The sequence below is a fragment of the Pteropus medius genome, unplaced genomic scaffold (assembly GCF_902729225.1).
Source record: "Pteropus medius unplaced genomic scaffold, Ma_sr-lr_union100, whole genome shotgun sequence".
Classification (NCBI taxonomy): domain Eukaryota; kingdom Metazoa; phylum Chordata; class Mammalia; order Chiroptera; family Pteropodidae; genus Pteropus; species Pteropus medius.
This window is the reverse complement of record NW_024349802.1, coordinates 6,155,487-6,166,769: the sequence shown is the minus strand read 5'-3', so window position 1 is coordinate 6,166,769 and position 11,283 is coordinate 6,155,487. Positions and strand designations below refer to the sequence as shown.

General features: G+C 38.7%; 1 protein-coding gene across 1 annotated transcript; it reads left to right on the top strand.

Moving 5' to 3' along the window:
- The first annotated feature begins 1,900 nt into the window (after positions 1–1,900).
- On the top strand, positions 1,901–10,395 carry CUNH5orf15 (chromosome unknown C5orf15 homolog). The gene is made up of 3 exons (XM_039836027.1): positions 1,901–2,080; positions 6,861–7,390; positions 8,923–10,395. The coding sequence occupies exons 1-3, from the start codon at positions 1,942–1,944 to the stop codon at positions 9,052–9,054; spliced, it is 801 nt and encodes a 266-aa protein (XP_039691961.1). The 5' UTR covers positions 1,901–1,941; the 3' UTR covers positions 9,055–10,395.
- Positions 10,396–11,283: the final 888 nt, after the last annotated feature.

Here is an 11,283-nt window from a genome sequence, read left to right as displayed (position 1 = left end):
CATCATATTCACAGGTCCCTCTCACACTCAAGGGCTGGGGATCATAAAGCATGCGTCACTGGGGGTGGTTTTAGAATTCTGCCATATATTTTAAAAAATAACTTGAAGAAATTTCAAACATTTACAAAATAAGATAGTAAACGATATACGTTATCCAAGTTTAACAGATATTTTTTTCTATTCAATGATATATACATTTTAAGTTAGAATTCCTTTTTATGGATGTTTGAAAGTGATAATTTCAAACAGGTATCAGATTTACTTCTAGCATTTTGTGTAACATCACTCTAAACCTGCTGGCCTCAAGTATTTGTCATACTGTCTTCATCAGGTTTATAAGGACATGCAGCTATTTCAGAGTAAATTTTGTTGAATTTATGCAGAGATTTTTACGTATAATGAATATTGGTACATCCAGATATCAGGTACAGTATTGGTATTTCAAAATGTACAAAGGGCCCTGAGTATGAGGGAATATTTCCCTCCCCATTTACATATTAAGTACCTGCCCGTTGTATGCAGCATGTGGGAATATCGTGCAAAATGCCTTGAGTTCATATCTCACTAGTAAGAGAACTGAAACAACCTGGTATGGGGATAAAGGAACAAAGTGAACAAAGAAGAGGACTGAAAGAGTGTTTATTACAAACAAACAAACAAACAAAAAAGCCAGTTTAAGTCAATCTCCCAACAGGCAGAAGCCAGAATTGAGAGGCTCATCCATTAAACTGAGTGGCAGTTTCTGTACTCAGAGAAGGGAGAGCTCCAGGGAACTTGGGAAGACTCGTACCCTGGCTATCCTGAAAGTTTTGCAGCAAGGGCACCATTCAGTTTGTTTGGGCTTGCGGTGGATTTAGAGAAATGAACAGATGAATGACCTCTCAGTTTTCTTAACAACGTAGAGCTTGTGTGTTTCTGAGCTGTCACCAAGGCCAGATAAACCTTAAGGGAAATCAGATTCAGAAGAACACAGGCCCTTCTCTTTTCAGAGGCAGCTCAGCTGTGTCTGGGGGATAGTGGCAATATTCTGAGGGAATCATGGAAACCAGAAAGGTGAAGCTGTGGGTATAATAAATGTCTTGCTTTGTGACACACTGATTTTCCTGCAGATCGATCAAATGGAACTTTTTTTTTTATCTGAAGCCTATAGATGTAAGTAAACATTCACAGAACATTCAGACCAAAGCATTGTGCCAGGGCCTTAAAGGAACTCCCTAGAAATTTCTAAATTTGCATTTTCATATACTGGGGATTTGGTTTTAAGTTACAAAATTTAAAAAGCAATAGAAGCTTATTGCAGGAAATGTGGAAGCTGTTTGCACCTCTCTATTTCCTAGCCTGCTTTTTGGCTTTTCCTCCATAAGACTTTTTCCATTGTATATAGTGTATAGTTTACACTACACTCTCTCTCACAAGAAAATAAATTCCACAAAGGTAGAGGTTCGTTTTGTTCACTGCTACATACTGAAATATGGAGAGGTGCTAAATGTTTAATAAATGATTGTGGGGAAATATACAAAAAACACCTATAATTCCACCACTAGATATGGCCACTGTTAACATTTGTGTTTCCTTCGCCTTTGGAGGCGGGGCAGTTACTTCCTCTTAGAGATTAGTCCATCACAGTTCGCTCTTCCTTTGAAAAATGTTTTAAATCACTTCTATTAGTTGCATGGTATCCCATCACGTGGGAGGCAGGGAAAGGCTCACTCTGACCCTCTTCAAACCCTACACATTACATCTTTAACCCGCAGCGGAGTTGGGAGAGGCTCCCTTTGCCGCAACTTTCACTACCCTTCTTATTCCCCTTTCCAGGGTCCTGGGCCAGGCTGCTACGTCATCACGCTGGGACGTAGGGGCCTAGGGCCGTGATGCCTTACGCAGGGTCTGACGTCATGACGTAGAGCCTAGCAACAGCGCAGGCTCCCGGCCAAGTCCGTTATGGCCGCTGTCGCCCAAAGGAGGATGAGTGGGGCTGTGCAAGCGAAGCTGCCGCCCAAGCTGGGCATCCAGGTCCCCGGAGGTTTGGCGCGGCCGCTGGTCCTGGTGCTTCTGCTTGTGTCCGCCACCATGTCCAGTGGTAAAGGGGGCGTGGGCGCGGGAAGACAGAGAGGGCCCGGGCGCGGGCCGGGAGACAGGCAGGGCTGGGGAAAGGGCGCTTCCGAGTATTTGGAACAGAAGGCGATGGCTAGATGGGGCAGGGTCTCAACGGGCCCGAGGAGGGAGAGCAGACTATCTGAGGAGGTCTGAGGAGGTCTAAGGAGGTGGGGTCTCTAAGAGGTCTGAGAAGTGAGGTTGAGGGATACGGGACCCCCAGGGAGCAGGGAGCGGAGCGTGTAGATGGGCGGGGAGGGAGGAGTGGTGCTGTTGTCTCCAGTCCCGAAGAGTGAGTTGCCACAGAGAATGGCGGTGGAGGAATCTCCAGAATTTCTTGGAGTGGGTAGATTGGAGGGTCTAGAAGAGGGGGAGGAGGAGACAGGTGTTGAGAGTATGGCGGAGGTTGGGAGGTGTGGCGTCTAGCAAGGATCAAGGTTTGGGGTCTAGCAGGGCCAAAGCAGGATCGTGAGGTCAGTGGTAAAGACCAAGGTGGCCAGGGGCAGTGACGGGACTGAGCTGATGGAATATTTCGGAGAGCGAAAGTGAAGGAGAAAGAGCTTCGAGTACTGATGCATCTCTGAGGTCTGGGAAGTTTTCGTGCTTGGTAAAGAGCCATAATACCGGGGTGCTGGGCTCCGGAAGGGCTTGGGAAGAGGAGAGGGGTTCCAGGTCAAGGGAGACTCTTTGTAAACATGGCTCCTCTTCCCGGTGTCTTTGGTTAACTGGACAACACTGCTTCCTTTTGATGGATCCATAGGATTGAAGTATTTTTTTTTTAAATTAAATTTAAACTTTTTTTTTAATTGAGGTATTTTTTTTTATCGAGGTACAAGCTAATATAACGTTAGTTTCAGGTGTACAACATAATGATTGGATATTTGTGTGCATTGCGAACTGGACTCAATTTAAGTCTACTTACCATACGTCCTCATACATAGTTACAATTTTTTTTTGATCTTTTAATGAGAACTTTTAAGATTTACTCTCTTTAACAACTTTCAGATATGCAATACATTAACTATAGTCACCATGCTGTACATTATATCCCCATGGTTTATTTATTTTATAACTGGAAGTTTGACTCCCTTTATGCCCTGCCCCCCAGCCACCAATCTATTCTCTGAATCTATGAGCTTGGCCTTTTTTATTTGTTTGTCTTGTTTTGATTTTTTAAAAGATTCCACATATAAGTGAAATCATACGGTATTTGTCTTTGACTAATATAGCATTATGCCCTCAAAATCCATCCATGTTGTTGCAAAGGGTTAAGATTCTCTTCCTTTTTTATGGCTGAGTAATATTCCGTGTATGTATATCTCACCTCTTATTCATTCACCCATCAATGGGCACTTAGGTTGTTTCTATATCTTGACTACTATATATAATGCTGAACGATTAAGTATTTCTTAGAAGTGTTACATTATGAATTAAGATATTGAAAGCTTCATTGAGAAATGAGGAAATCTGTAAACCAAGACCTGAGACTTAAGGGAAGCAAATAAGCACTTATAATGATTAAGCAGTGTTTTGTTTAGTAGTTCCTTTTTTCTTTCAGGCCAAGACACAATCCCACTTTTCTCCCTAAATCTTTTTTGAGTTTTCAGATGAAAAACAGTGTGAAAGGAACAGTGTTCTCTTATTTGCCGACAGGGGCTGTCTAGCCGTACAGTCCTGTACTAAAGTGCTGTGGTTATGTACTCAGATTTTCCCTGCAGCACTGAGGGCAGGGTAATGGCTCACCCTCCCAGAAGTCTGTGGGGGAAGGACTGTGGTCCGTTTTCCCAAGGCCCTTTCATCATTAGTAAAATATAATTTTTTCCCTGGCTGATGCAGATATGCTTGTTCCTAAAGTATTTAAGTAACATGATTGTTTTGGTCATTTAATTATCTAAGGAAAACCTGACATTTGGACATTTATTTTTCTTATTGGGTTTTAGTTGTGTTTAGTGGGAGGAATAGAGAAAAATATATCTGCTCCATCTTCCTGGAAGCCAGAGTCAAAATTCGTATTGAACATGTTAATTTGAATGTCAGACATCTAAGAGGAGATTTCAGGTAGGCAGTTGGATTTATGAGTCTAGAGTTCTGATAGTTCATGGAAGTTCTCTTTTTTAATAATATTTTTTATTTTTCAATTACAGTTGGTATACAATATTATATTAGTTTCAGGCGTATGTAAGTTCTCTTCTGATGACTTCATTTTTCTCAGAGAAGTTAGAAAGTGATGTCCTCAATTGAAAATGAGGACAACAGAGAAGGCTTTGGATGTTTGGGGACAGAGGAAAATGTGGATGATCTCCTAAGGGAGAAGGAAAGTGAGTGGACTAGAGAAATATGGTATAGTTGTAACAGCATTACATGTACACTTGAATTTTTGGCATTGAATTTAAATTACATAAGAATAGTGGCACGGTTGTGTATTATTTCCAGTCATGCTTGGTGCAGATGGGGAGTAGTCAGAGAGTTTGTTTAACTGCGGATGTTGCCTCACCAAGTAAGTGGGACAAAATGAGCAAGGGGGAAGGGAATTGAAGGTGTTTGAAGAGAGTGATAATGGCTGATTACAGAATTGAATCTGGGTAAAGAGGGAAGAAAGCGTGTTGGGCAGGGGTGGGGTGGTGTCCATGAAGGACTGAAAAGGTGGTAGGATCAGAGAATTGTAGGTCCTGATGGGTTCAGAATACCTGGGAATGAATTAGAACGATAGAAGTTCATGTCAGCGAGTGGGATGCATGAGATTGAGATTATGGAAGAGCTGTGATGATAGATAATGACTGTAGGAGTGAGAGATTAGGGGAGGGAGGAGGGCTGGCTCATCAGAAGAGGTCAAGGATTTTGAAATCAAGATGGGAGTGCTTGGGTCGAGTTAACTCCAGCTAGGAGTTAAACTCATGGAGAACTGGGTACCGTGCCCGGGACTTGGTGGAAAAGGTTAGTGGGTGATAGTTGTTGACAGAAGAACAAGGCTGGGGACATGCAGGGTGAGGAATGGGGGAATGGTCTGGAAGGGGCTTCACCCCACTCCAGGAGAACAGTTCCCCCTCTTCCAGACACGGTGGTTCAAGGATGTGGGAGAAAAAAGCTATTAATGAAAAGGGCTACGGGGAAAGTGTCCTTAAGGGAGATTCAGGCTTCAGTTATAACAAGAAAGTGAAGGATGGAAGAAAGGACTTGCTGATGACGGACTAGATTCCAGAGTTTATAGTGGAGGGGATTCTGGACATGGAGAGGTGTGGCAGATAGGGACAAATTATAATCATTCCCACCCCTGTCTGTGTCCTTTAACTATACATGATTATTCCAAAAGTCAAGTATAGAAAAACAGTTTTTTAAAAAGTCAGGGTTTGTTGGCTCCTAGTTTTAAAATTTTATTTTAAAATATGTTTTTCTGCACTTTGTGAGGAAAATTAAATATATCGGAGAAATCGCAGTTTGTAAATGCCTGAATCATAACTAAGTTGAGGTGATAAATATAAATTTTTTTAAAAAGAAATTCTGATTAATAGTTTTCTGAACAATGTTCTGTTGTATTCCCTGTGTCTTTTCTTCCAGCGATGTATTTCAAAGATCCAACTGTTGAAAATGTTTTACGAGAGTTTTACTAATTTACTAAATTTTTTACTCATTTATTTTTTTGAGAGATTCTGTTCAGTCTGTTTGAGACTAGCTATTTTTTCTACATGCAATAGATGTCAACTATGACACAAATCAGAGTGTATTCACATAAATGGAGAGTCGTCTGTTAGATTGTTCATTTGTGTGCGTGCACATGTTTTTGAAAGCCCAGGAATGATGTGGTTTAATCTTACCCCTATAAAATATTTTACTTTACCTTGAGAGACTTTAAAATATTATCTGAGTATTTTTAGATCTCTCATTATAGTTCTTTTTTTAAAGTATAATGGATATTCTTGAAGTTGTTCAACAGATACTACATTAGATTATAAATTAGAAACACTGTTAAATTTTAACAGTATTCCTCTGAACTTTCAGTATATGGAGTTACTTCCGTAAATAATTTAACTTTTACTTTAGTAAAAACCATTCTGGGAATAAGAGCTTGTATGTATTTGTGTCATTCCCATATCTAGATAGCCTTCCTCAATCTTTAAAATAGTCTAGTTCACACTTAGTTTTTAAGTTCCAGTTTCCAGTTCCTTTCCTTTAGTTTTCCCTGTCTTCTCCCTAAGAATACTTTTTTCTTTCTTTCTTTTTTTTTATTTGGGAGAGGAGGTTTTCCAGTTCTAGTATCACTTAGCAATTCTGTCTACATTAGCTTCTCTTGAATTTGTTGTGTTAAGTTCAAATTTCATATCTATTTTGTGATCCACTTGAGCTGGGATCAGCCACCTCTCTTTCTGTTGTTGTAGGCTCGGGCTGAGTCTGGCTGGGCAAGGGTTACTGAAGACCAGCCTCTTTGGGAAATGAAAACAGAGCTGGTGGGTGAGAGCTCTGTATGGACTTCGCTATTGTGCCCTGCAGTCAAACTGCTCTCTTTTTTTACTTTTGGTGGCAGGCTGGGTAATGCAATAGGTCTTCTTAGCTGCTTTAGTTGTTACTGTCTAGCAAGGCAATTGTTATTTGATGACTAATTGACTAAGAAAGGTAACTGATTTCAGGCTATTGAGACTTATTAACTAATTCTCAAGAGCAAGATATAGGAATTTAGCAAAGAGAAATGCATAGAGAAAAATTTAGATAAATATGCTTCTTGCTCTGTGGAGATAGTCTTCAGTTTAATGTTCTTTGTTCTCTTATTTTAGATCAATCTCTAGCTGTTTCACCGAGCCAAACTGTACTCAAGCCAGATGTTTCTACTCCAAATATGAGTGCTGTTTTAACCCGTGAAAACCAAACCAAACCATCTATTTCCCAGATCAGCACCACTCTTCCTCCCACAACTAGTACAGAGAAAAGTGGAGGGGCATCTGCGGCCTCTCATCTCTCACCTACGACTTCTCTGTCTCGAGAGGAAGCTGATAACAACGAAGACCCCAGCATGGAGGAGGAGGACCTCCTCACACTGAATAGTTCTCCTTCTACCGCCAAAGACACTCTGGACAATGGAGATTACGGAGAACCGGACTACGACTGGACCACCAACCCCAGGGACGATGAGTCCAGTGAGGCTTTGGAAGAAAACAGGGGCTACCTGGAAATCGAACAGTCAGTGAGATCTTTTAAGACCCCATCCTCAAATATAGAAGAGGAAGATAGCCATTTCTTTTTTCATCTTATTATTTTTGCTTTCTGCATTGCTGTTGTTTACATTACATATCACAACAAAAGGAAGGTAAGTTTGAGATTTGTCAACCCCTCTAGTTCCCTTTTAATACCTCAGTTATATTTATTATTGCTTTAGATGATTCAGAGTTTTTTCTTTAGTGAGGTTTAAATGGATGGTAAAATAGCGAGATTTCTAATCAGTTTAGAAATCTGTGGTGTATTTTAACAAATTAACAAATTATGGACAGAATGCTTTAGTATGTGTGCTTCTAAGAAAAGAAATCAAGTTATTTTTTAATGAGCAAAATCAAAATCCAGTGATTAAAAAAAAGATTTATGTCTTAATTGAGCATTGCTAACTTCAGTGAGAATACTTGTGGAGAAAGAGTGTTAATTTAGTACTTTTAATTAATTTAGCATTGAACTTAGTGGTATTTTAAAAACTTTTTCCCAGTTGTGAAAGTATTACATGATTATTTTAGGGAATTCAGAAAACACAGTAAAGTATAGAAAAGACAATGTAAGCTACCACCCAAAGCCAAGCATTATTAACATTTTAGTGTATTTCTGGTCTATCATTATGTACAAAATTCAGACATATCCGTAATAATTTTTAAATGAATTTGATCTCATGTAGAGTTTTGTATCTTGCTTTTTACCTAGCAAATCACAAGCATTTCCCATTATCATTATTATTCTTTGAAAACATGATTTAATAGCTACATAATTTATTTAGCCATTTTCCAGTTGAATGTTTAGCTGGCTTCCAGTTTTGGGTTCAGAAATAATGTTGTGATGATCGTTTTTGTGCTGGAATTGGTTTGTTGCATTCTGTGAGGCAAAGGAGGTGTAAATAGGAGGGGATGGATAATTTAGTGTGAGAGTGCATCTTGGCACTCTGAGTCCCAGAGCTGAATAGTTAAGCTTTTCAAATACTTAAAGGGAGATCAAACACGCAGTGTCCTTTTTAATACCTACTGCTCAGGAAATCTCAGTTTTAGACTTTATTGTAAATTGCTTAGTGATTCCTGGCAAGCCATCTTTCCCTTTGGGGCCTTGATTTTCTCACCAGAGAAATGACAAAACTGGACTGGATAATTTCAAAATACTTTCCGGTTTTGAGAACCAGTAATTTTAAAGTCTGTTTTGTGACTTTAAGTTCGAAAACAAGCAAATGAACAAATGTTTTTGGTTATTTGATTTAGTGGCCTATCACTAGCTTTGTAAATATTTGTATGTGGACAAAATTTTGAATGCCAAGGATATTCTATCCCAGTGCTTAGTGTTGGGCCATCTCTAGTGTAAACACTTACAGGATTTGTTAAACAGTAGGTTCCTGGACTCTACCGCAGTCTACTATCTCATCTCTGAAGACAGAGCCCAGGAATCAGTCTTCAATAAGCACTCCATGTACATTATAATTTGAAAATCACTGTCTAGCTTTGTTTGTTTATAAGATGGAAAACAAAATAGCCCTTTTGTTGTTGATATTTTACTTTTTGTATTTGGGAACCGAAGCGAGAGAGAGAACACTTGTTATAAAAACTTTTAACGTCTCCTCCATTTTCTTTTTTGTACCTCTATTTCGTTTTATTTCAGATTTTCCTTCTGGTTCAAAGCAGGAAATGGCGTGATGGTCTTTGTTCCAAAACAGTGGAATATCATCGTCTAGACCAGAATGTTAATGAGGCAATGCCTTCTCTGAAGATTACCAATGATTATATTTTTTAAAGTACTGTGATTTGAGTTTGCTTATTATGTAATTTTATTTGCTTGACTTTTTATATGATACTGTGCAGATGTTTGCCATAGGCTGTAGGTATTAAATGAGAGGGGGGTCTCTCTTTACTTTGCCTTGGTGCTTTGGAAATTAAATGTCACAAACAAGGAGTATGTAATTTTTTATCTACACTTTTAGAGGTGAATTCAATCAGGTGTCCAAAATGTGGAGCTAAACATTGTTAGTTTTTATTGTTTCAGATTTCTTCATTGTACTTCTGGAAGGATAGGTAATGCTACTTTTAAAAGATCCCAAACTTGTAACTAAATTCTAACATATATGGTAGTGCTGCTGACTCAGATTCTCTTTCTGCCATCCAAATAACTTTTTTTTAAGGACACATTTCTTTGTGCTCCCAAACTATAATCTACAAGGATGTATGTAATAAAACTTTGCATATAAATAACATTTTTCTCTCCAGGAAAAGTTGCTTTGGATATTTTTGGATAATTTAAACATAATTTAAGATAATGACGTTACTCAATCTGACCACAGTTTTAGGTTAATTAATAAATGTATCTAGAAATTCTGGCAATAGAGACTCTGCAGTTCACTGTGGGCATAGTTAAAATGTTATAGCAATACCATTTTTTGGTTTGAATTATTGAATTAAATTTAGAGGTAGAAATTGTGGTAAAATATTAAATACATGTACAATTGCTTTTAGTTAGCAATTGATAGCATGGGTTCCTCCAAGCTTTTGAGCAAGGGGCAGAGTTTAAAATTATATCAGATTTTTTCACTTTGTTTATTCTTTTATAGTAACTTTGAATAAATTTTAGTGGCCATTGTCACTCAAGTAATATTATATCTAGATCTTTCAAATTAAAATACCTGAATGAAGTTGTATACATAGAGGATATATGTGGACATTGACTTTTTCTCCTCTTGTACTCGTTTTCTTTTTTTAACAGCAACTGGAAATTATTTTCTGTATTTCATTTTAGCCTGTCTATCATCAAGAATCGATCATTGTGTAAATATGTGATTTGAACTGTGATTGACTTACAAGTGTCACTGCAATTTTTTAGAAAACATAACCCCTAATATATGTTAAACACCCACTCACAAGGCCTGGGTGAGCGAGTGGGCATGCGCTTTGCTTAGAGAGGAAAGAAGCAGGAGGGCAGTCCATCATTTCTCTCAGGTGGACAATTTACTGTCCTAATAAGGAGGGGAGCACAACGGAAGTACACCTGAACTGTTTTATCGTAGTAATTTTTTTCATATCTGAAATTGTATTATTTAATATTTTAAATAAGATTTTAAAAAATAAATGGCAGAAATATCAATCTATGATTTTATATGTGTGTTTCATTTTAATTTGGGTGCTGACAGACTGTTAGTGGTGGGAGGAAGCTAAACTGACTAGCTCACTTTTGTTCCTTTTAGCTGTAGAACTCTATGAATTCTACTTATTTTCTAAATCTTACTTTAGGTGTGGCTTACCGAATTTGAAAACTGTAGCAAAGTAGGATTGCAAAGAAAAGTAAAGCAGCTAAATCAGTGTGTGCTCTGTAAGCACCCCGGCTCCCTGTTGAAGGCTCCCCTGTTGAAGGCTCCCCTCTCCAGGAAGATCGTCCCCCTAGTGCATCTAGGGTTCTTGGGCGCTTCCTGATGGCACGGTATTTACTATTCAAGTGCTGAAATCAAGTAGCCTCTGACCTCTAGAAATCAGATCATACATTGATTAAAAATGCTCCCAGAGTCTTAACAGAGGCACCTGAGCTGTTGGTCTGTAAATATGTAATTTAGACATTTACACGTATAGTATAATTTTTAAGTGAATTTGATCTCATATAGAGTTTTGTGTCTTGCTTTTCACCTAATGAATCATGAGCATTTTCCATATTGTTAGTATTCTTTGAAAACATTTAATAGCTACCTGACTTATTTAGCTATTTTCCTGTTGAATGTTTAGATGGTTTCTAATTTTGGGTTCAGAAACAACATTGTGATGATCATTTCTGCATCTTACCTGCAATGGAACATTTTGCAACTTGTGAGGCAGACAGAAACACATTTAGAATTTGTGCAGGCAAGTGTGTCCTGTCTGGGGTTTTGCCTTGAGGTGTGAACTCATGAGAGTGAGTGCAGCTCTTTTGTAGAATGTGTGCGAGAGGCCGCCCTCTCCCTAACACCCCTTAGAGTGTAAGCTTGAGAGCAGAGACTGGATCTGA

Bases quoted from the DNA above. Each gene is read 5' to 3' on its own strand.
- CUNH5orf15 (XM_039836027.1), top strand. From the start codon at position 1,942: ATGGCCGCTGTCGCCCAAAGGAGGATGAGTGGGGCTGTGCAAGCGAAG. The intron at 2,081-6,860 runs GTAAAGGGGGCG...CTCTTATTTTAG, and splicing joins GTCCGCCACCATGTCCAGTG to ATCAATCTCTAGCTGTTTCA. The intron at 7,391-8,922 runs GTAAGTTTGAGA...GTTTTATTTCAG, and splicing joins CATATCACAACAAAAGGAAG to ATTTTCCTTCTGGTTCAAAG.